General features: G+C 41.9%; 1 protein-coding gene across 1 annotated transcript in view; it reads left to right on the forward strand.

The window, feature by feature from the left end:
* The window catches only part of SRPX (sushi-repeat containing protein, X-linked), a 40021-nt gene extending 18246 nt beyond the window's left edge, over positions 1–21775 (forward strand). Inside the window, exons 6-10 of the mRNA XM_008579580.1 lie at positions 9496–9617; positions 10346–10525; positions 16025–16158; positions 18519–18640; positions 21233–21775. Coding sequence (XP_008577802.1) covers positions 9496–9617; positions 10346–10525; positions 16025–16158; positions 18519–18640; positions 21233–21416 — 742 coding nt within the window. The 3' untranslated portion in view covers positions 21417–21775. The remainder of the gene's footprint in view (positions 1–9495; positions 9618–10345; positions 10526–16024; positions 16159–18518; positions 18641–21232) is intronic.
* The last annotated feature ends 3825 nt before the right edge of the window (positions 21776–25600 follow it).

The raw sequence follows: 25600 nt of genomic DNA on the forward strand, positions 1-25600 counted from the left end.
TCCATAAATGCTGCACCATTTTCCACCGCAGTCCCACCAGCACTGTAGGAGGGTTCTTTTTTCACCACATCCTCACCGGCATTTTTCATTCTCAGTTTTTTGGATATTAGCCATCCTAACTGGAATGAGATGCTATCTCAGTGTGGTTTTGATTTGCATTTGCCGAATGCTGAGTGAGGTTGAACATTTTTTTATGTGTCTGTTGAACATTCATGTATCTTCCTTTAAGAAATGCCTATTCAGCTCCTTTGCCCATTTTTTAATTGGGTTACTTGCTTTTTGCTGTTAAGTTGTTTGAGTTCCTTGTACATTCTGGTTATTAATCCTTTGTCAGATGTATATTTCACAAATATTTTCTCCCACTCTGTTGGATGTCCTTTTGCTCTGTTAATAGTACTTTTGCTGTTCAGAATCTGTTTAGTTTGATTTAATCCCATTTGTTTATTTTTCCTTTGGTTGCCTGTGCTCTTGGGGTCATATTCATAAAGTCTATACCCAATCTTACTGTAGTGGATTGAATTGTGTCCCCCCAAAACTCCCTGAAGCTTGAATTGTGTCTGCCAAATTTTATGTATTAGAAACCTAGCCCCCACTGTGAGTGTTAAGAGGGTGGGAGATTATGGTAATTGAAAAGTGGAGCCTTGAAGAGGTGATTGGATCGTAGGATCATGCACTAGTGAATGGATTAAAAATGGTGGTCAGTGGCATATTTCTGAGGGCTTTAAAAGAAGAGAACAGTCTGTCTCTCTGCTCTCTCTGCTTCCACCATCTTGCAATGTGAGACCCCTGGGTCACTGTCACCACCATCAGGTGGGTTTTGGACTTCTCAGCCTGAGAAACTGCAAGCAATAAATTTCATTTTCTTTATAAATCACCCAGTTCAGTGTACTTTGTTATAAGCAACAAAAACAGACTAATATGCCTACTTATTGGAGTGTTTCCCCTATGTTTTCTTTCAGAAGTTTTATTGTTTCAGGATGCATATTTAATTCTTTAATCCATTTTGAGTTGATTTTGGTATATGGAGAGAGGTATGGGTCTAGTTTCATTCTCCTACATATGAATGTCCAATATTCTCAGCACCATTTACTGAAGACATAGTCTCTTCCCGACTGTGTAGTCTTGGTGCCTTTGTCAAAGATCAGATGGCTGTAGGGCATGGGTTGATTTCTGGATTCTCTATTCTGTTCCATTGGTCTGCGTGTCTGTTTTTGTGCCAGTACCATGCTGTTTTGTTTACCATAGCTTTGTAGTATAGTTTAAAGTCAGGTAGTGTTATGCCTACAGCTTTATTATTTATTTATTTATTTATTTTTGCTTAGGATTGCTTTGGCTATTTGTGGTATTTTGTTCTTCTATATGAATGTTAGCATTGTTTTTTCCAATTCTGAGAAAAATGTCATTGGAATTTTGATGGGAATTGTGTTGAATCTGTAGATCATTTTGGGTAGTATGGATATTTTCACAACATTAATTCTTCCAATCCAAGAGCATGAGATATCTTTCCATCACCTTGTATCCTCTTTAATTTCTCAACACTGGTTTGTAGTTCTTGCCATAGAGATTTTTCACATCCTTGGTTACATTTATTCCTAGGTATTTTATTTTTTTGGTGGCTATTGTAAATGGGCAAGGTTTCTTGATTTCTTTTTCTGCCAGTTCATTGTTGGAATATGGAAATGCTACTGATTTTTGTGTTGATTTTGTATCCTGAAACTTTGCTGAAATCATTTATTAACTCTAAGAGTTTTTTTGTAGAGTCTTTAGGCTGTTCTATATATAGGATCATGTCATCTGAAAACAGGGACACTTGATTTCATCTTTTCCAATCTGGATGCCCATTATTTACTTCTCTTCCATGATTTCTCTGGCTAGTACTTCCAACACTGTGTTGAATAAGAGTGGCAAGAGTGGACATCCTTGTCTTGTTCTTGTTCTTAAGGGAAAAGCTTTCAATTTTTCTCCATTCAGGATGATATTGGCAGTTGGTTTGTCATATATGGCTTTAATTGTGTTGAGATACTTTCTTTCTATACCCAATTTATAGAGAGTCTTTATCATGAATGAATGTTGAATTTTGTCAAATGCTTTTCAGCGTCTGTAGAGATGATCATATGGCATTTATGTTTGATTTTATTGATGTGGTGTATCACAATTATTGATTTGAGTATGCTGAACCAACCTCGCATCCCTGGAATGAATCCCAGTTGGTCATGATGTATAATTTTATGTATATGTTGACATACTCTATTAGCTAATATTTTATTGAGGATTTTTGTATCTATATTCATCAAGGATATTGGCCTGTAGTTTTCTTTTTTTCATTGTGTCTTTGTCTAGTTTTGGTATCGGTGATGTTTGCCTCATAGAATGAGCTTGGGAGAGTGGCCTCTGTTTCAATTTTTTGGAATAGTTTATAGAGAATTGGTATTAATTCTTTAAAGATTTGGTGGAATTCTGCAGTGAAGCCATCTATTCCTGAGCTTTCCTTTGTTGGGAGACTGCTGATAACAGCTTCAATCTTTTTGATTGTTATTGTTCTGTTCAGATTTTCTGTGTCTTCTTGGCTCAGTCTTGGTAGTTTGTGTGTGTCCAAAAATATATCCAATTCCTCCAGATTTTTAAATTTGTTGGTGTATAGTTGTTTATAGTAGTCTCTAATGATTCCCTGTATTTCTGCGGTATCAGTTGTAATATCAACATTTTCATTTCTAATTTTTGTTATTTGGGTCTTCTCTCTTCTTTTTTTAGGTAGCCTTGCTAATGGATTGTCAATTTTATTTATCTTTAAAAAAAAAACAACTTTTTTTTTCATTGATCTCTTGTATTATTTCTGGGTTTCTCTATTTCATTTGGTTCTGCCCTGATCATAATTATTTCTTTCCATCTACTAATTTTGTGTTTGGATTGTTGTTGTTTTTCTAATTCTTAAAGGTGAAGTGTTATGTTGTTTACTTGCCATCTTTCCATTCTTCTGAAGTAAGCATTTAATGTGATAAATTTCCCACTTAATACTGCTTTTGCAGTATGCCACAGGTTTTGGTATGATGTATCATTATTTTCACTACTTTCAATAAATTTTTTGATTTTCTGTTTAATTTCTTCTTGGACCCATATGTCACTAAGTAGAATGTTGTTTTACTTCCACTCATTTGTATAGTTTCCAGAGTTTCATTTGCTATTGATTTCTAGTTTTAATCCATTGTGGTCTGAAAAAATACATGGAATAATTCCAATTTTTTTGAATTTGTTGAAACATGTTTTGTGACCTAACATGTGGTCTATCCTGGAGAATGTTCCATGGGCTGATGAGAATAATGAATATTCTGACATTGTTGGATGAAATGTTCTATATATATCTGCCTAGTCCAATTGGTATAAAGTGTTGTTTAGATATTGTGTTTCTCTGATACTTTGCCTAGATGATCTGTCCAGTGTTGAGAGTGGAGTGTTCAGGTCCCCTACTATTATGGTATTAGTGTCTATCTCTTTCTTTAGGTCTAATAGTGTTTGCTTTATAAATCTGGCTGCTCTTATGTTGGGTGCATATATATTTATGATTGCTATGTCTTCCTGTTGGATAGATCCTTTTATCATTATATAGTGGCCTTCTTTATCTCTTTTTATGGTTTTGGTTTAAAGTCTATTTTATGTGATATAAAAATAGCCACTCCATTTCTTTTTTCATTTCTATTTGCTTAGTATATCTTTTTCCTTCCTTTCACTCTTAGTCTATGTGTAACTTTACAGGTGAGGTGGGTCTCTTGAAGGCAGCATATTATTGGGTCCATCTTTATAATCCTGTCAGTCTGTGCCTTTTGAGTGGGGAATTCAAACCTTTTACAATAAGAGTTATTACTGAAATGTATTTGTATTAGTCAGGGTTCTCCAGAGAGACAGAATGAATAGGATATGTTATAATTATATCAGAGGAATTTATTAGGGGAATTAGCTCACATGACTATGAAGAAAAGTCCCACAATAGGCCATCTATAAACTGGATGCTGGTATCATGGCTCAGTCCAAGTCCAAAGGCCTCAAAGCGAGGGAAGCTGATGGTGTCCTTGGTGTAAGTTCTGGAAAACAAAAGCTGAAGAGTCTCGAGCTCTGATGTCCACAGACAAGAGAGAAGAGTGTATCCCAGCTCCAGCCGATTGAGAGAGAGCTTCACCTCTTTCCTCTTTTCTTCTTTCCGGCCCCCAGAGGATTGGATGATTCTCACCCACATTGAGGGTGGGTCTTTCTCACCCAGTCCACTCAGACTCTCATACTAATCTCTGCTGGAAACACCTTCACAGATACATCTAAAAAGATTGCTTTACCAGGTTTCTCAGCATTCTTTCATCTAACCAAGTCGACACCTAGAATTAACCTTCACAAGTCCACCCCTTGTCAACTTGGTGACCATACTATCTCCTTAAATCACACTTAATTTTCAAATGGTACAGTAAAATAATAGTTTTGCCTAACATGGTGCACTTTCCTGTATATAACCAGAAACACATGAATCCTTTTCAAGAAGAAAAGGTAAAGTCCTTTGATGATATTCACTGCTCTCCCAATATCCTATAACTTGAAATTGCAAATACTATGAGGTAAGGTTAACAATATTTAAATGCTGGTATAAAGTCAATAAGTCTCATGGTACATGATAAAGAACAAGAGTAACAAAAACAAAGATAATTGCTTAATATGTGTAGAGTATATACACATAGACACATATTCTTAACACAATGGGGAAAACAATTACAGTCCCCATTTCATTAACTGGTTACATGGTTGAAGCTGGTATTTATAACTACCTTCTTCTACTCCCCATTTTGTATTCCCTTTGCCTTTAGTGAGCACCTCAGATTTTCTGTATTAGTCCGTTTCGTATTGCTATACCAGAAATACCTGAGATAGGGTATTTATAAAGAACAAGGGTTTATTTGGCTTATGATTCTGGGACAGCTGCATCTGGCACGGGCCTCAAGTTTCTTCTTCTCATGGTGGAAAGTGGCAAAGAGCTGGCGGATACAAGCAGATCACTTGGCAAGAGGAAGCAAGAGTGGAGGGGAGTTGCCAGGGTCTTTTAAACAATGAGCTCTTGTGGGAACTAATAGAGCAAGAACTCACTCATTAATCTCCCCTCCCCCAGGGAGAGCATTAATCCATTCATGAGGGATCTGCCCCCATGACTCAATCAGTTTCCAACACTGCCACATTGGGGATCAAATTTCCACATGAGTTTTGGAGGGGACAACACATCCAAACTCCATCAGTATTGATTTACTCCTGGCATTGTGTTGAATTTGTTTGGATGTTTTAAATATCTTTTGTTCCTTTCTTTCTGATTTACTGTTTGTTTTGTCTGTTAGTTTCTTAGAATAGTGGATAAACTTTTTTTTTTCTCTTTATTGTTAACATTTTGTTTTACTGGTGGGTTTTGTTCTATATTGAGTATTCATGGTAGTGATGGTTATTTTTCAGGTACCAGACACAGTATTCCTTTGAGAATTTCTTGTAAGTCTGGTCCTGTGGTAGTGAACTCCTACAGTTTTTGCTTGTCTGGGAAATATAGTTTGTTCTTCATTTAGGAAACATAGCCTTCCTGGGTAAAGTATTCTTGGCTGGCAAGTATAGTCTTTTAGTATTTTGAATATATCATTCCATTCTCTTCTGGCTTTTAGGGTTTCTGATGAAAAGTCTGACTTTAGTCTGATAGGGGCTCCCTTATAGGTGACTTGATGTTTCTCTCTTGCAGCTTTTAAGATTCTCTCTTTGTCTATGAGTTTTGCCAATTTGACTATAACATGTCTTGGAGAGGGCCTTTTTGGGTTGAATATGTTGGGGGATCTTTGAGCCTCCTGTATTTGAAGATCTGTGTCTATCCCTATACCTGGGAAGTTTTCTGCTATTATTTTGTTGAAAATATTTTCAATGCCATTTCCTTTTTCCTCTCCCTCTGGAATACCCATGATTTGGATATTTGACTGCTTAAGGTTATCTGTTATCTCTCTTAGATTTTCTTCAAATTTTTAAATTCTTTTTTCTTTTTTTTTTGTCTGCCTGAGTTATTTCGAACAAGCCATCTTCAAGGTCAGAAATTCTCTCCTCTGTTTGTTGTAGCCTGCTGGTTAAGCTCTCTGTTGTGCTTTTTATTTCATTCAATGAATCCTTCAGCTCCACAAGCTCTGCTACATTCTTTTTCAGGGCATTGATTTCTTTGTACATTTCCTCCTTCAGAACCTGTATACTTTTTTTTTTTCATTTTGTTGTGGTGTTTAACAGAGTCTTCTTGTATCTCATTTTGTTTTCTTAGAATTGTTGCTTGAATTTCCTTATCAGGCATTTCAATGACTTCCTGTTCTATAGGGTGTAGAACTTGAGAGTTATTAGATTCTTTTGGTGGTGTCATACTTTCTTGGTTTTTCATATTTCTAGTATCTTTCCATTGGTGTTTAGTCATTGTGGCAAAGGCTATTGCAGTCTACTTGTTCCACCCTGGTGTCCAGAGCAATATCAGAGAGTTTTGTTGACACTCAGCTGCCTGTTGCTGCCTCAATGCCTGGGGGTGTGTAGCTGGGGCCTCTCTCAGGGGCAGAGACTCACCTGGTGGAGGCCTGGGTCCTGTGTGGAGGGTGCCAGATCTTGGTGCTGCTGCCTCAGGTCCTGGGGTTGGCTGGCTCTGCCCTCTCTCTGGGATGGGGAATCACGTGGTGGGGGCCTGGGTCCTGTGCGGAGGGTGCCAGATCTTGGTGCTGCTGCCTCAGGTCCCGGGGTTGGCTGGCTGTGCCATCTCTCTGGGTTCGGGAATCACGTGGTGGTGGCCTGGGTCCTGTGTGGAGGGTGTTGGGACCATCTGAGATCCTTTGGAAAACGACTGGTTCCCTTTGGTGAAGTTCAGCTACATGTTGTTCTAATCTAGCATTTGGGCCTGTACTCCTGCAGCTGTTTGTTTGGTCTCCGTGTTTCCTGAAGGTCAGTACTTCATGCCAGCATGTTTACATCTGTGCCTTACCTTTCTTGGGCCTATTAGACCTCCCTACGAAGTTTCCATTTGTAGACAAAAGGGTACCTCTGAGTTATCCCCTGGTAAGCCATCCAGCAAAGAAAGACTTTCTAGAATCCTATCATCCCAGCCTGTGTAAGACAAAACATTTGTACACAATTATTAGCAATAAGAGAACATATTCTAGTAAGAGGAGGTTGAGTCTCACTCCTAGCAGGACATTTTGTTCCCACATACTGATAATCTTCCCCCTGCACATCATCTAACTTAAATAATATTACTAGTTGTGTTTTCACTTGTAACTTCTCAAAGATAAAGTCTGACCCTTAAAAAAATGTATTTGCTGTCATATACACATGTCAAAATCCTCTTAGGAGAAACTTTAGGCAATTGGGATTATAAAAGTAAGTAACATTTAGGGGCATGGGGCCACCCCACCCCTGCCTGCATCCAGGCAAACGATGGAGCACCTCCATCGAACCTGAGACAGGGGCCTGTGCCACCACCCCTGCCCAGAAGAGCATCTTAGAATGTACTATTAGTCATGTGTGATTTTTTGGGGTGTGTGACTTGTCTGCTCATGTCCTTCACCAAATTTCTGTTACAATTTTTCTAATTCAGTTTTAAGTGTTCTTCATGCATTAAGGATGTCAATCTTTGTGTGTTAAATATGTTCCGTATCAATCTACATTAAAGTCAATTTGTGAGGTTTTCCTTCATTTGTATGTTGAGAAAATAATTTTCTACCTAAACATTAAATAAAAGAAATAAATAAAAGAAATTTCTGGTTGCTGAATCAAAATAAATAAATAAAATAAAAGTAAGTCACAGTTAACATAATCAGGGATTGGGTTTTCTTTATCTTTGACTCTTCAGGGTCTAGAACAATGTCTGGCCTAGCCTCTAGCACATAGTACGTTCTTAGATTGGGGATAACCTGTGTATTATGCTTAGAAATATGGCTTTTTTTTTTTTTTGGTAGCTGGCCGACACTGGGATCTGAACCTGTGACCTTGGTATTATAAGGCTGTGCTCTAACCAACTGAGCTAACTGGCCAGCCCCAAAATTAGACATTTTAAAAGAGCGTCTTAGTAGTCCTCTGCCCTCTTCTCAGAGAAGCTGTCTGCTTTCAGAGTTCTGTAACCAGGAGCACGCAAAGGCTTGGAGCAGGGCGCCATGGGATGAGGAGTTCGGAGAAGTCTATCTTGTCCCCCTTTCAGCTCTTGCTTGGGCACCTTGTTTCTCTGGCATTTGGCCTGTGACCCCTTCCCTGTGTCTTACCCGAGATACTGTTATATAGTCCTCTTTTAAGGGGGGAGGTTCTAGTTTTAAGCTATGAGGCAAGTGCTTCCTGTGAGTTCCATTATTTATTCCTGAGTGTTATTTACATGTCACAGAAGAAATAGAGTCTCAGGTTTGTCTGTATTTAACTTGTGCTTTCTAAGGACCTTAAACCATCTAAAGCCAAAAGTGACATGTCTCTAGATGGTGTAATTTTTGACACTTTCTCAGGACCCTTCACTTCATACCTTGTAAACAGCCACCTCGCCCACCTATGTATAAGGCTTTCCTCAATGGTGACAATGATAATTCTACTTGTCCATTACTAGCAAATATTCTCATCATTCCTAAAAACTATAGAGAGAAGGGGAATTATCTGTATGTAAAAAAACAAACAAAACCTGGCATTTGATCATGCTGTACCTATTGGTGTTATTGTCAGACAGAAGAAAGATGCTGGAGTCACCCTAGCTCTGTGACCTTGGGCAAGCTCATTAACTTTCTGGTGCCTCAGTTTCCTCATCCTTGAATGGAGATAATACTACCTACCTAATAGGGTTGTTGTGAGGATAAAAGAAACTAATATATGTAAAATATCTATAACCATGCCTGACATATGTAAGGTTTATGTAAGTACAAAGAACAATTATTTTTATTATTATTATATTATTAGGATGACCAAGGAATCACAGAGAACTTGCCTTTTATTCAGGAAAGGTCTCGACTGGCCCAGATGGAAAAAGCAGAGAAAGTTCTAGCACCTCCTGCAGGCCCAAATTGCCAATGACTGCTTGGACTATATTCTCAAATGTGTTTCCACCCAGAAAATTCCCTTGCACTCCCAATGCTGAGGCAATTCAGGACCCCCACCCCCCCAGCCCCTGGAAGAAGGGTGGGATTGGAGGAAGATGTGGGTCCTGGCCTCTCAGCCTCCCCCAACCTCCCCCACCCTCTTTTCTACCTTCCAGCAAGAAAAAAATCTAAACTGCCCAGTAGTTGGGGCCTTCCATTTTCTGGTCCCAAACATCTCTTCTAAAAGAGAGTAAAGCTCAGGAGATTCTATTCTTCAGGAAATCTGTGTTCTAGACACACTGGCCTAATGGCTGCCCCTCAGTATCCCCACATCCTGTGTAGAGCTGGGTCTCAACAACTACTTGTTAGGTCCGTAATGATCACCTTTGATTTTCTGTTTTGTTTTTGTTTTTTCTCTTTCTCTAAGTGTTATTCTAAAAGGCCTTCCCCCAGGCTCGAATTTTCCAGAAGGAGACCACAAGATCGAGTACACAGTCTATGACAGAGCTGAGAACAAGGGGACTTGCAAATTTCGAGTTAAAGTAAGAGGTAAGAGCACTGCTTATTGGCTTTTTTCTCACTTTAGAAGCCCAGAGGGAAGCAGGCCCTTAAAGAAGAGCTCAGAGTCCCACTGTGATCGGGATCCTTGCCAGCTTTGCATTAGCCTCTCATGAGGCTGGGGAAGTGTCCCATCTTAGTGCCTGAATTCCACAATACAGTGGAATTCACTAAAGTGCCACCAGATGATTTAAGGAGTTCTACAAGACTAGTCTCACATGGGCTCACAGCTGGCTGTCCCAGCAGAATATTATTCAATAATTTTTCTATCCATGAGCTTGGGTACCAACTAAAGCCTATAAGTCCTTCTATAACCACCCTGGTTAGGAGCCCCCTAGTTTGGACCACCAGGAGACCATGTTCTTGGTGTTCCAGAAGCTTTGGTCTGCCTGAAAATAAAAAGTTTTTAATGATTATTTTATGCCTCATGGTTTGGGCAGCTAATTACTAACCATTTTACTCTTTACTCTTCTGGGCTCAACCTCCTCCTCTATAACCCAAGGGACTAACCCAGTTGATCACAGTGATCTCATTGATATGGATGGTGACCATTCCAAGGCCTACCCACTGACCAAATAGTCATTCCTGCCCCCTTACTCATTCCACGGGCCAGTGAAGAACTCTGATTGCAAAGCTGGTGCCTCTGAGTCCTCGCCTTCCCTGGTTACTCTGTGGAAAGGAGCTCAGTACTGAGACCCTCTGCACTTATGTCCCTACAGTCAAACGCTGTGGCAAACTCAATGCCCCGGAGAATGGTTACATGAAGTGCTCCAGCGATGGCGATAATTACGGAGCCACCTGTGAGTTCTCCTGCATTGGTGGCTATGAGCTCCAGGGCAGCCCTGCCCGAGTATGTCAATCCAACCTGGCTTGGTCTGGCACGGAGCCCACCTGTGCAGGTATGTTTGCAGCCCTCTCTCCAGCCAGCAGCAGAATCTGAAGACTTCTTGGTTCAGGATCCCAGTACAGAGAAAGAAGCTTTCATTTCATGTATTTTAAAAAGTTCTGTCCCTATTCATCTGAGTGGGTGAACATGGTCCCTATATCCCTGCTGTAACCCATCTCACCTACCCTCCTCCTCTACCTCTGCCTGTCCTTTGATTTCCCTTTCATGTCCTCTAAGGAGGAAGTTGGAGGTGGGAACCCAGGGCCGATCTCTGGTGACATTATGAATCACCAAAGTCTGCTGTAATTACCCTTGTTCCTCCCTTCTACAAATGTTAACGATCTTATTTACAAAGCCAAGACACTGCTATGTATAGACAGTGTAATGGTTACTTTGAAGTATTGACTTGAAAGTCATGCAAACATTGGTCATTTGAAATCTTTCCACCTATGTAAAATGAAAAAAAGAATACCTCACCTACCTCTTGAGTTGTTGTAGGATTAAATGAGGTCATTCATTGAACAATGGAATAGATCAGTGCCTGGTACAGAGTAAGCCCTTAATACATGCCAGCTATTATTACTGACGAACAAAGATTGGGGTGGGTATCAATAATAATGGGTAGAAATTTGGACTAGTCAGAAAATTCTGGACATATCTCTTATTTATATACTTCTCTTTTTTTCTCACTTCCTGCTACCTTTTCATCTTTATCCTTTCCCTCTAATCCTAGCCATTCAGAGTTAGCAGGAGAGAGACATATCAGCATTAGCTAAATGCCTGAGGCTCTTCAAGTTCATATATTAAAGTAGAAAGAACACACCTGTCCCAGACTCCCCATCTAAGGACTTCATGCTTACCAATGTGGCCTGGAGTGCACTGTCTAATAAGCTCCTAGGCCTTTGTGGTCCAAAATGGTAGCCACTAGTCATGTGTGTCTGTTGCTTTGCCTCCCACAGATTTGTCACCCCTTTTCCCCTGGGTGACAGAGCCACCAAAGATTACTCAAAGCCCATCTCCTTTTGAGCAGTGAGAAGTCCCAGAAAGGGGTTAATATCCCAGAACTTAATCAAGCATAAGGCATTTCTTCCATTTGGGAAATTAACCACAAATTGGGGTTCTCTTCCTGCATTTATTCTCCAGACCAATAAGTTACAGGAAGAGACATAAGTGGGGTTTTGGTAAGTACAATTTAACAAGTTTTACAATAGAAGCTGGTAACATTCAGTAAAAACAAGTCACATGACATTCTGTTAGGCAATTAAGTGATCCACTAACAAAGGCTTGATTTAGCAAACATTCATTTTCCCTCTAGCAGCTTTTTAGTAACTTTACATATCAATTAATAACTTGTCTGTCTTTAAACCAGCAGCCTTGCTGTGTTACAATGCTTATCTTGCAACATAGATTCAATAGCCTGGGGGAAATTTCCTGTCCTTCGCAAGGTCAGTATTTGAAACTGGTAGGCTTTGGAAAACCAGGTCCTATGAAGTACATTTGCTTTATGAATCCTCTACATGGCTACTGAGTACTTGTAATGAGGCTAGTCCAAATTGAAATGTGCTATAACTGTAAAATACACACCAATTTCAAAATCTTAGTACAAGAAAGAGAATATAAAGTATCATTTTTTATATTGATTACATGTAGAAATGAAATATTTTGGACATATTGGGTTAAATAATTTTTTAATTTATTTATTGAATCAAAGTTGATTATACATATTTTGGGGGTTGAACATTGAGATATGTTGATCAAATCAATATTACTAGCTTATATATTGTTACAAATCATAATTATTATTTATGCCCCTTGTCCAATCGCTCCTCTCCCCCTCCCCCTCCCCCATCAAATTACCCTAGATTTCTTTTCTCCTTCTGAAAGAATAATGGTTACTCTGTTAATTTGTTGCTTAGATGATCTGTCCAATGCTGAGAGGTGTGATCAGGTCCCCCAATATTATCATAGAGCAGATGCTTCTTCTGTCACTCTGAATGGGCTTTGTGGAGAGACACATCCTCTTCTTTTCTTTATCTCTGCTGGAGACTCTCCTTGTGTGAATGCACTCCAGTGGTTGAAGGACGATCTGTGTGGTGGTTGTGGTATCTAGCTGCTTTCACAGCAGCCATGGTTACTGTGGTGGCTGTGGTGGGCCACCCAGATGGAGGTGATGTTTTTGGCATGCTCCTTGGCACTGGTGGTGTGTACCTGGTTGTGGGGTGTGTCTGGTCCCCTTCTCCATGCTTCTGGTCACTGGTGGGCCCCAAGCCACTGGTGTGGTGTGCCTGGTTGTGAGAGGCTGGTCCAATCCCCTTCTCCATGCCCCAGGTCCCCAGGCAGGCCCTGAGTCCCTGGTGCAGTGTGCCTGCTTGTGGGAGTGGGGTCTGGTCCCCTTCTCAATGCCTTGGGTCCCCAGGTGGGCCCTGATGTGCTGGTGTGTGCCTGGTTTTGGAAGGAGGGTCCGGTCCCCAGCTCCATACCTCAGGTCACCAGATGGGCCCTGAGGCGCTGCCATGGTATGCCTGGTTGTGGGAGGGGGATCCAGTTCCCATCTCCATACCTCGGGTCCCTGGGCAGGCCCCAAGGAGCTGGTGTGGCACACCTGGTTGTGGGAGGGGGGTCCAGTCCCCTTCTCCATGCCCTGGGTCCTTGGGCAGGCCCCAATGTGCTGGCATGGCATGCCTGGTTGTAGGAGGAAAGTCCGGTCCCCAGCTCCATACCTTGGGTCACCAGACAGGCCCCGAGACACTGGCGTGGTCTGCCTGGTTGTGGGAGGGGGGTCTGGTCCCCTTAACCATGCCTCTGATCCCTGGGTGGGCCCTGAGGTACTGGCGCAGTGTGCCTGGTTGTGGGAGGGCAGTCTGGTCCCCTTCTCCGTGTCCTGGGTCCCCAGGCAGGCCCCAATGTGCTGGCATGGCGTGCCTGGTTGTGGGAGGGGGTGTGGTCCCCTTCTGTATGCCTTAGGTCAGCAGGCGGGCCCCAAGGTGCTGGCGCTGTTTGCCTGAATGTGGGGGTGAGGTCCGGTCCCTGGCTCCAAGCTTCCCATTCCCAGGCAGGCCCCAAGGTGCTGATGGTGTGCCTGGTCTGGAACTAGTTTTTTGTCCTTCGCTTACTTCTAACATGGGGGAACTTCCTGTGGGAACCAGTACTTGAGTTGTGTGGTTAAGCTAAATTGCTGCTTTGGTTCTGTTTCCCTGGGGAAGACGTTTTGTGCAGCTCACGGTTTAATGGTTGACCTTATAGGTACTTCCAGCTCTCCAGAAACCCAGTGGATCTGTGTTGTTTAGAAACTCTGATCTGGGCCTGAGTTATTTCATCAAACTGCACACTGTGCAATTCTTCATTCCTGACCAGTCTCCTCTGAGTGGTCTGCACTGATTGGGGGGCGGATCGGCTGTCCTTGCTGTGTCCCAGTGTTCTCCTGGTGGGCCTGTCTCCCCCACCACCCATGCTCCAAACACTTCCCATGGGATGGGCCCTGTGCTGGTCCCTTGCAATGACTCACCAGCCTCTGAATGGCTCCCTTTTTTCAGTTGTTCTGGCTCCTTGCTCCTGCATGGGTCCATGGGAACCCTATTAGTGGTCTTGCTGTCCTGGGGGCCACCAGGGCCCTCTTCTCCCCTGCTGCCTCCAAGTATCTCCATCTGAAGGGCACAGCTGCGGCTTCTTCCGGCTCCTGCTCCGTGTGCTCATCAGCTCCAGCCTTAAAGCAGCCACAGCCTGAAACACTCAGAGCAGTTTTTTCTTTCTCTCATCGTGGTTTCTCCCGCCTTCATGAACTCCGTAGGTCTTTCCTCCTCTTTCCCTGAGCTCCAGCGGCCCCAGCTTGGCTGATGTTACATTTTTATAGTTATAAATTGGTTGATTTGTGGGAGAGAGTGAGGCCGGGAACCGTCTATTCTACCACCATCTTGACTGGAACCTTTTTGCACATTTTAAATGAGGCTAGTAGAAAATTTTTAATTATGTGGTGGCTTCCATTATATTTCCTTTGATCTGGGCTGTCCTAGACTGTGAGCCACTGGGGTAGTGAAGGGGGCAGGAACTCTGTGTCACTCAGTGCTATCCCAATGCCCAGCGTAGAGCTTGGCACACAGCATGCAATCAGTGTATGTTGGCTGAATGAATGAAAGTATAAATGAACAAATAATTCAATGCAAATCTAAAGTTTGAAATATGAACACCAGGATTATAAGCCGTACATAGACTTTCCTAGTTTTTCTATTATTTCTTCTCCAGGACCAGGCCTGTTTGATTCCCTACCTATTGCACATCCTTCATTGACCTCAAGCAACCAATCAGCTTAAATGGCAGACCTATCATAACACTGCCTTGTCCCATGTCCTCTGTGGCTGCATTGCTTGCTCTGTGGCCCGCTGTGCCCCACATTACTCTGTCCCTTCCTTAAGCAGGAGGCAGACCTCAGAGATTCTGAGTCATTCCAAAGCCAGCCTGCCCATTGCCTATTCTCTCACACTTCTGCCTCCCCGCGCTCCTTCCCCAGCAGATACTGTGGTGCTTGGTCCATGTGCCTTTGACATTTCCATCTGTATTCAGAAGGTGACTTACTACAATTACCTGGGCCTCTATGTCTGCATGCACATTGCCAGCAGGAAGTGATGGAGAGTTAGTTTCCCAGAAGCAGCCCTCAACCAATGATGGAGCAGTTGGTGTATAAATACTCAATTCTCTCATTCCTCCAGTGGGATAACCCTGAGCTGTGTTGTATACCATCTCCCAGAGTTCCCCAGTGGGACTGAGCTCCAGATGACCACAGCAATAACTTGCTTGGTCACCCACTCTGTATTGCTTTCTTTTCTTCCCTGTCTCACTTCCTGAGGTAGGCAGAATAATGGCCCATTAAGATGTCCACATTCTAATCTCTAGAGCCTGTGAATATAGTACCTTACATGGGAAAAGGGACTTTGCAGACGGAATTAAGGATTTTGAGATACAGAGTAGCCTGGATTATCCAGTGGCCCAATGTAATTACAAGAGTTGTTATATAAGGGAGGCAGAATTGCTATCAGAGTCAGAGAAAGAGAGGATGGAAAGAGAGGTCAGAGAGAAGAGAGATTTGAAGATGCTACATTTCTGTCTTTGAAGATGGAGGAAGAGGCCACAAGCCAAGGAATGAAGGTGGTCTCTATATGCTGAAAAAGAAAAGGAAACTGATTTTCCCCAAGAACGTCTACAGGGATCACAGCCCTGAACACCTTGATGTTAGCCCATTGAAGCCCATTTTGGACTTCTGACCTCCAGGACTGAAGAGAATATATTTGTATTATGTTAAGCCACTAAGTTCATGGTGATTTGTTATAGCAGCAAGAGGAAACTAATCACTTCATTTCTCTACCAGTGCTTCTTGGAACCACCTCCCAAATAAATTCTTACACTCAAACCCTTATCTCAGAGTATGCTTTTTATACATTTGGTTCTGGGTGTCATCACAGGCTATGTTGAACCAGAACAAGTGGAGGATTCTGACCCATGTGGCCATTTCTAATTACAGCCATGAATGTCAATGTGGGTGTCAGAACAGCAGCTGCACTTCTGGATCAGTTTTATGAGAAAAGGAGACTCCTCATTGTGTCCACACCCACAGCCCGAAACCTCCTCTACCGGCTGCAGCTGGGAATGCTGCAGGTGAGTCTTTAAGGCAGGGCCAAGGTGGGAGGGAGCCCCCTAACAGGAAGGGCCCAGCCATTTCACTAGAAGCAAAGACCCGATTCATTGCCTAATCCATTTACTGTGAGTTGGAGGAACTGGCACTTTAGAGCTACCACCATTCATTTCTGGTTCTGTGGCATAACCTGATTAACATTGACTCCCCAGAGCTAACCCAATTGTTTCCAACTAATGAGGTTTGTCTGTCTTTACTAATAAGGCTAACTGACATGCTGTCCAGGCCCAGCCAAGGAACAATTGCCTTTGCTGAACCTGTTCAGGATATGCTTGGGCTGGAGGCGATCAATCAGTAATCTGCCCAAAAGGTTGGCCCAAGGGATGAGGGGAGGCCAGAAGCCCTCAGGCCCCACATCACTCCCAAGGGAATTTCCCCCCCTCTCAGAGAGCTCCTCAGAGAGTTACAGCCAACTTTTACAGCAGTGGTTCTCAAAGTGAAATCCATGGACCAGCAGTATCAGCATCACCTGGGAGCTTGTTATAAATGCACATTTTCAGGCCCCAGTCAGACCTACTGAATCAGAATCTACAGTTTAACAAGATGCCCAGGTGATTCATAAGCACTTTAAAATTTGAGAGTCACTTTTCTAGGAATTGGACCCTTCTCAACTGTAAATTTTATAGCTACTTAATGAAGCAACCAGAATCTTGGGGTGGAGGGACTGGAAACTGTAAAAATCAAACTAGAAGTAGCTTGATTCTGTCCTGCATCTGGTTTGCAGTAAGAGCGGCCAACCTGACTGAATGCTAAAGAGGCAGGATGTATGCTGTGTCCTTGACATGGTGCTGCACATATATTTTGAGAATATTTCATTCATTTTAGTACAGTGAATAGAGCTAAGTGTTTAGAGCAATCTTGGTTTAATCAAAGGCTACAATTTCTTTCTCATGTCATCATTAATAAAATGAATAATGATGTCTTCACTCTTACCATGTACTTGAAGGATTTCCCATGAATTCTGAGGATCCATATTATTTTTTTTTCTGAGCTCCCTTGATAGGAACCAAATGTATTGCATATTTACCCCCAATCCCTGCCACCTTACCTCCCCTCATTTCCCCTTGTCCCAGTTGGGGCTTACTCTTCAGAAAACACAAGCTTATACCTCTCTATTTTGTGGGAAGTTGGCATTACAGGCAGTATTCCATGAGCATACATTTCCTGACCGCTTCTTATTTGATAAGAAAATGAATAAGCCAAATGACTTGCTTTTCCTCTATGCCAGTAAACTATGGCCTGTGGGCCAAATTTGGCCCATTGCTGGGTTTTGTAAGTTCAGTTTTCTTGGACACAGCCACATTCATTCATTTGTGCATTGTCTATTGCTGCTTTTGCACTGCAAGAGTTGAATAGTTAGGACAGAGTCCATCTAGCCTCGTGAAGCCTAAAATATTTACTGTCTGGCCCTTTACAGAAAGTTTGCCATCCCCTGCTCTAGTCTATCAGGTTCCTTCGGGTACTTGCTAAATTATTAACCAACTGGTTGGATAAGATGTTTCATATCGAGGTGTTTATATGTGATCTCCTTCTCTCAATATACTTATGTTTGCATTTCAACCAAAGCCTTCAAGGGAAGCTTTGATTGACTTAGGCATTTCAGTCAGAACAACAGAAAAGTATATTTCTTCCTTTTCTTACTTTTCCAGTAACAGTCATCCCATATGGGGATGTCTCAGTGGAATTGTAGTAAAAAATTGGTGCTATCATAAAATTTCTTTTCCCATTAAGTCGGATTCATCTTACTCAACTTATATTACTTTTTTGTTCCCTTATTGCCACTGCTGCTCCTGATGAGACCTCCTAGCACATGGTTGACTGGACCATATTCCCAAGGCTCTTGCCAAGGGCCAGCACAAAGGGCTGGGACCTTTTATCCTTGTTTCCCCCAGGTTTAAGTGTGGCAGGCATAGGGCAGGGGGATGTGGAGGGTGGAAACAAGGGCAGAAGGGGACTCTGGAAATAGTCTTTACTCCTTGCAAACACAAAGTTAGAATCCTCTGGGTGGTCTTGGACACTTTTTAGGAAATTTGACTCATGGAGCCTCTCACACTGTCTGGAAATACATAGACTGCCATTTTGCTTAGGTTTTCAAAATCCTATTGCCCAGCCATTTCTGAATGATTCCTCTAGAAAGGTATTAAGGTTTTATAGCCACTCGTTTAACCCCCGTTTCTCAACTGTTTGCAGGACAGTTTGGAGGAGGCAAACTTTCAAAAACAGGCCAGTGCTGCTTCTCTGTCAGTTTGTAGTTTGATGTGGAAGTCTTTTTCTTTAGCCATACTCACAACTCCCCTCTTGGAATTTTTTTTATTTTTCCCAGCAAGCACAGTGTGGCCTGGATCTTCGACACATCACGGTGGTAGAACTGGTGGGCGTGTTCCCCACCCTCATTGGCCGGATAGGAGCAAAGATCATGCCACCAGCCCTAGCTCTTCAGCTCAGGTAGGGGAAAGTTCTGTCTTTAAATTTTTTTTTTTTTTTTTTGGTCAGCTTTTCTTTGTTTGTTTGTTTTTGGTTTTTGGGTTTTTTTTGGTGGCTGGTGGGAACTGAACCCTTGACCTTGGTGCTACAAGGCTGTGCTCTAAACAACTGAGCTAACCAGCCAGTCCTCTGTCCTTAAATTGTCCTGATGCTTTGATCAGGTTTGCCGATTTCTTTCCATTCAGTATTGAGTTCAGGCAACCTTCAATGTTTAATTGCTTTTATTCTGGGAGTATTATAGCCATGCAAATTGGCATGTTGCTGCTTGTCCGAATAAATCATGCAGTGGGTAATTACCAGTGTTCTCTTCTTTCACCCTCCAACCAAGTGTTTGTGCTTTGTGTGTGTGTGTGTGTGTGTGTGTGTGTGTGTGTGTGTGTGTGTGTGTGTGTGTGGGTAGGGGAGGCATAGGCAGGGGAGGAAGACCTGGAAAAAAAATGACCTAAGTAATCCTTGGTCTTATTAGGAGGGCAGGCATCCAATTATCCTCTCCAGGCTTGTCCTGTTTTTCCTCCATGCTTGTAAGGCATTGTCCGTACCCCCATTTTAACAATTATATTTTATTTTGGTAACACTTCTAAAGTCAGAGCCATGGTGTTCAGACTCTGAGTAATGATGTATTAAAGAAGCAGAATTCAACAGCCAGAAGGTAATTTCAGAATAACCTAAATTTTTACTTGCATCTGTTGACTAGTGTGAGATGGATAATTCGGCTAAAGCAAAACTCCTTAAAATCTTTCTTTCTTGCTCTGCTTTTTCTCTCACACACTGCAGGGGAGGATGCAGATCTCTGCCCTCCAGGTCCCATTTGGCTCTCTATCTCTCAGGGTCCCAGGCAGCTACACCATCTTGTATATTAACATCCAGAACACATGGCTTCTAGGTTTCTGCAAAAGAAAACAACAAACCACAGCCACTGTTCTATGCTTCATAAGCACTAGAAACCAAATGCTCCAGTTTCTCATTGGTCACCCTGTCCCACAGGCTCTAGCCACCATAGCGCTTGGCCCTTTTCTCCCTCCAGGCCTGCTTACTTCCCTACTCCTCTGTTTCCTGGAACCCCCCTATGCAACTCTCCCCCCACCCAGAAGCTCACTACCTCTCCCCTTAAAGATGCAGAACAGTTTAGGTCTCCATTCCCACTTACTCCACAGCCTACAATCACGTGTTCTAAGACTCAGTAATGCACTTCGCTAAATCATCTACTCCTGAGCTCCCCTCTTAGGACCGCAGGAAACCTGGCAGAGACATTGTAATGTCTTTCTTTTATTTCTAGTCACTAAAAGTGGATTATCAATTTGGGTTCCCACTGAGATAAAATTCTCTTCTTCCCTGAAATTCCCTTTTTAAAAGGCAAAAAAGTACAGTCAGTTTGTGTTTTGTGTAGTGATTTTTCTATCTTGATCCATTTGCATGAGGAAAAAATATTTCACTTTAAGTCCAGATGTCAGTGTATATTCTGCCTCACACACAATCTCAGAAATATCTAAATTGAAAAAAAAAAAAAAACCCAAACAAAAACCTGGTGACTGAGTGGGCTCATTTTTTAATTGGTTTCAGCTTATGTTTATTTGCTTTCTCTGGCTTTTCTCTTCTTTTTCTCATGTTTATGTTTGTATTGATATAAAAATCATGTTTTTGACACAGTTTAAATTCTAATGTGGTAGAGTAGAAAGAACACCAGAATTTGAAACCACTTCAAATTCTTTTTTGGAATTATTTGGGGGTACAAATTATAATTAACCAAGTAAGAATACCTGGGGTGTAGAGCAAGTTCAATCTGTTCTAACTATGTGGTCCTGAGCTGGCCACTGAATAGGCCATAATGTTTGGAAAATTATTTTAATGATCATTAGCTGATCCAGGGTTTCTCAACCATGGCACTATTAACTTTTGGGGCTAGATAATTCTTTGTTTGGTTGGGAGGGTTTCTCGTGCATTATAGGATGTTTAGTGGCATCCCTGGCCTCTACCCACTAGATGCCAGTAGCATCTTCACTCCCCATGTGACAACCAAAAACATCTACAGAAATGGTCAAATGTCCCTGAGGGGAGGGGGGCAAAAATCAGCAGTCACCCCTGTGGATAATCACTGACCTTGTTATAGTGTATATGTAGTCACGCAAAACGAATCTGCAAACTTGTGTTTACTCAAATGTAATGCAAAAACATCTGTTAGCCTTATTGTATGTGCCTTGTAGCAACTGTTGGTGTATGGCACCTTTGCAGGTCTGATGTCTTCCTGACCATAATCTACAGCAGTGCTTCTCAACCTTTCATGTACATACCAATCATCTGGGGATCTTGCTAATAATGCAGATTCTAATTTGCTAGGTTTGGCTTGGGGTGTGTTTCCATTTCTAACAAGTTCCCATGTTATGCTGCTGATCCAAAGATCACACTTTGAGTAGCAAGGTTCTAAAGAATGATTAAGTCCTTCATATTATCAAGTCTTTCTCTGCACACAGTGTCAATATAGGACATTGGTTGGTCTACCAGAACCCTTGGGAGTCATGGTTTAACACTGTATTTTCTCTTCTCTATCTGCTCCAGGCTGTTGTTGCGAATCCCACTCTACTCCTTCAGTATGGTGCTAGTGGATAAACATGGCATGGACAAGGAGCGCTATGTCTCCCTGGTGATGCCTGTGGCCCTCTTCAACCTCATTGACACTTTCCCCTTGAGAAAAGAGGAGATGATTCTGCAAGCCGAAATGGGCCAGACCTGTAACACCTGATTTAATGGTTCCTCTTCTCTTTTGACATAGTGCCATGCACATGGGAAGGCCTTAAAAATATCCTTGATGTACAGATTTTTATTTGTAATTTTTAAAGTCTATTTTATTATGAGCTTTCTTTGCACTTAAAAATTAGCACAATGCTTTTTGTACTTTGACATGTTTCAAAAAATTATATGAATATGTTTACTCTTTCTAATTCTCTTTACTCCATTATGGCTGGTTAATTTTGTAGGGAAATTAGAAACCACAACCCTACATCTGCTTTCAACATGTTATTCAGTTAATAAGTCTCTTCTTTTTTTGTTGTTTATATAAAACTTTTATTAATAAAATATTTTGGAGCAAATTTACTAAAAACTTGTTGCTTTGCTTCCCACGGATTTGTCACCCCCTTTCCCCTGGGTGATGGAGCCACCAAAGGTTACTCAGAGCCCATCTCTTCTGAGCAGTGAGAAGCCCCAAAAAGGGGTTAATCTCCCAGAACCCTCAAGAGCGAGGCATTCCTTCCATTTGGGAAATTAACCATGAATTGAGGTTCTCTTCCCACATTTATTCTCCAGACCAGGAAGTTACAGGAAGAGAACATAGGTGGGGTTTTTGCTTAGTACAGTTTAACAAGTTTAACAATAGAAGCTGGTAACATTTAGAAGGTGACATTCTATAATGCAATTTGCAACAAAAGCTTGATTTTAGCAAACATTCTCTTCTTACAGCAATTTCCCAGTATCTTTACATATCAATCAGTAACCTGTCTGTCTTTGAGCCAGCAATCTTGCTGTGTTACAATTCCTTATCTTACAACAGAGACTATATAACCTGGGGAAATTTTCCTGTCTTTTTCAAGGTCAATATTTGAAACTGCAAGGCTTTGGAAAACCAGGCCCTGTGAAGTACATTTGTTTTATGCATACTTCACAAAAACTCACTTTGTTTATTGTGCATCAGCCATACTTGGCTTAGTTCACTCAATGGTTTTTTAGGACTGTGATTCTAAGTGGTGTTTTAGGAATGGAAAAATGTAATTAGTCTCGGGCCGGCCCGTGGCTCACTCGGTAGAGTGCGGTGCTGATAACACCAAGGCCGCGGGTTCGGATCCTATATAGGGATGGCCGGTTTGCTCACTGGCTGAGCGTGGTGCTGACAACACCAAGCCAAGGGTTGAGATCCCCTTACCGGTCATCTTTAAAAAAAAAAAATGTAATTAGTCTTGTTAGGAGCTCTACTGAGCTGGAAGAGAGCTGAGCTGTCAGGTGTCAGAGTAGCCAATTAAAGCAACAAGACAAAAATGAAAGACGTAAACCTTTAATCATTTACAGCTGTGGTCTAAAACTAGCAAAAGTGACACCTCCCTTATTCCAGTTTCCCCCACAGAATGGAAGAGCACACTGGTCAGGAGTCAGATGGAGTGGAAAAGCACTGGGTACTGAGTCAGAGTGGGGAAAAGTGTTTTCAAAGTTTCATTTTCCTCGCCCCCCCATAAGGAGTCTCAGCAGAGGCACCTAAAGAAGACCCCTGCCCAAGGCCTCAGATAATGAGACCTAGAAATGAAGGCACCGGGGCTAGGAATGTAAATATAAGAAAGACCATGACCAGGCAGGGGGCCTAAGTCCTTGACTGCAACTCCCCACGGAATCTTCAGTGCACTGGCTGAGACGGCAGCTTTCCCCATGAGGCCTGCCTTTGTGATGGCCTATATTTGGGCCTGAAACATCACACATTGATTTGTAACCAGGACCTGGACTTCTCTGTTCTCCCAGGCAAACCTTGAAATTTTCCATCCATTTTCAGAATATCAGTTTTACTCACAATCTATCCTGAACAAATAAAATGACTAAGTTGACATTGGAAAGTTTAAATTCCAGCATGCAGAGGTTTAAAACAGAAAGCAGATTTGACACTTTTTTTGAAGATTAGTCAGAATGATTGATAAACTGTGAATAGGTTTACACCCTATTTACAAATATGAGTTTGTTCACAAAACATACTTGAAGCCACTCTTTGACTTCTGTCTCCTTCAGACGTATTAGATAAAGATCAGTAGCATGGCTGCAAGAGGAATGTCAAACAGTGACCAGTTCGAAATGCCATGAAAAGTTCAAGAGATCATCTGCCTCAATTAAGTAAGCATTTATCTTCCTGCATTAAAGCTCTCTTGTCTTTGACAAGCCAGCTTGTGCCTTTGCCCTATAGCCTGGAAAGTTCGAGCCTTAAAGATGAGCTGACATTTAAGAAACTACTCTAATTTCTTCTAATCAGTTATCCTCACGAACTTGAACTATTATGGGCACTTTGCCCAACAAGAAACAGACTATTTGAAGATGGATAAATGTACTGTGGTATTAAACAAATGAATACCCTACACCAATATTTGCAGGCATTTCTGAAGATTAATTAATAAGCTCTCTCTAGAGAACTGGTCTCCCACTGGAAATCTCTCAGGACTTTTCTGTGTACTTTTTGGACCCCATAAAAACACATAAACAAACACCAGTTCTGCTTGCTCACACTGTTTGGTATAGCAGAACTTTCACGTGTGTGTGTGTGTGTGTGTGTGTGTGTGTGTGTGTGTGTGTGTGTGTGTGTGTGTAGGGAAGAGGTAGGCGGTTAAATCGGCTGAACACAAACGGAAAATTGTCGTTACTTCAGGCAATGGCAGCTGAAATTTCAGTTCAGTTCTTTTAACCTTAGCTGAACTGCTTGGAATCTGTCTTCACTCCCAGCGTACACATGCGTGGTTCAGTTACCAATCAGAAATTTAGGTAGTTTATATACAGAATCTGGAGCTCTCTCCCTCTGGCTATATCCTTTCTGAGATTTCCATCCTCACTTTTCATTTCCTATAGTTGCCCTTACTCTCTCCGGTGGTCTTTAAACCAGTAAGACTCCAGGTTTTCTATTTTTATTTAAGCTTCCCTCCACCCCCGATCCCAGCATGGCACATACTACAACCTGCCCTTAGGCAAAACCAAAAATAAACGATGACTCATCAAGTTGATTTGCCTTCTTTCAAGTGATGACTGTCTTCCAGTATCTGCCTCCTTTTGGGTTGCTCTCCAATGTCTTCAGGTAGTTTTTTAAATGAACCATATATATATATATTTTCTCCAGATATCGTTGCTGTCTGTGGGGGGTTGGTCTAATAGGAGCTGCTTGGCCATTATCAGAAAGCAATGAAGGGTGAACTAGAAGGTTCTAGGCCATTCTTAGAGAACTGCAGATTTCACATCTACAAGCCCTCAACTCTTGCGCTTGAGCTTAGATAATTGGGGAGGAGGATGAAGGAGTAGAAAGGCAGTATGATCATCCAAAGCACATTGAAGAAAGGATTAATGTCCAGGATGCTGACACCTGTATTAGTCATCTATTCCTGCATTAAAAATTACCCCAAAACTTGGTGGCTTAAAACAACAGCCAACTTTTATTATCTCTCACAATTTTTGTGGGGCAGAGAAGTGGGAGCAGCTTAGCTGGCCGGTTCTGGCTCAGAGTCTCTCATGGGGTTTGAGTCATATGTTGACCAGGACTGCAGCTATCTGAAGGCTTGACTGGGGCTGGAGGATCCACTTTCATGGTAGCTCTCCCACATGACTGGCAAGTTGGTGCTGGTTGTTGGAAGAAACCTCTGTTCTTCCCCACATGGACTTTTCCACAGAATGTTGAATGAATGTTCTCATAATATGACAGTTGGCTTCTTCCAGTGGAAGTGATCCAAGAGAGAGCAAAGTGGAAGTGACAATATGTTTTATGACATAGCCTCAGATGACACACACTGTTACTTCCACAGTATCCTACTGGTCACATAGGTAAGTCTTATTCAGTGTGGAAGGGAACTACACAAGGGTGTGGATACCAAGAGGCAAGGATCAGTGGGAGCCATTTTGAAAGCCAGCTTCTGCTGGTTGCCATAGCTGGTGGCAACTTCTTAATTGGGGCCATGACTTCTTTATGGTAGCAAATATGGAGTGGTTCTGGAACAAACAAATATAATTGTGATAGAGGGGAAAATGGGGATTTACACAAGAATGTTTTGAAAAGATACTAAAGATATAATAAATGTAATTTATAATGAAATGTACACATATGTGTGTGGCAGTAGCCCAGAGACATTACAGAAAAGTTTGGGAGAGAGTTCAGTTGGGGAACACTCAGGGCAGATGAGAATGAGAGAACAGAAGACTAGT

Source organism: Galeopterus variegatus, unplaced genomic scaffold, assembly GCF_000696425.1.
Source record: "Galeopterus variegatus unplaced genomic scaffold, G_variegatus-3.0.2 Scaffold1915, whole genome shotgun sequence".
NCBI classification, from domain to species: Eukaryota; Metazoa; Chordata; class Mammalia; order Dermoptera; family Cynocephalidae; genus Galeopterus; species Galeopterus variegatus.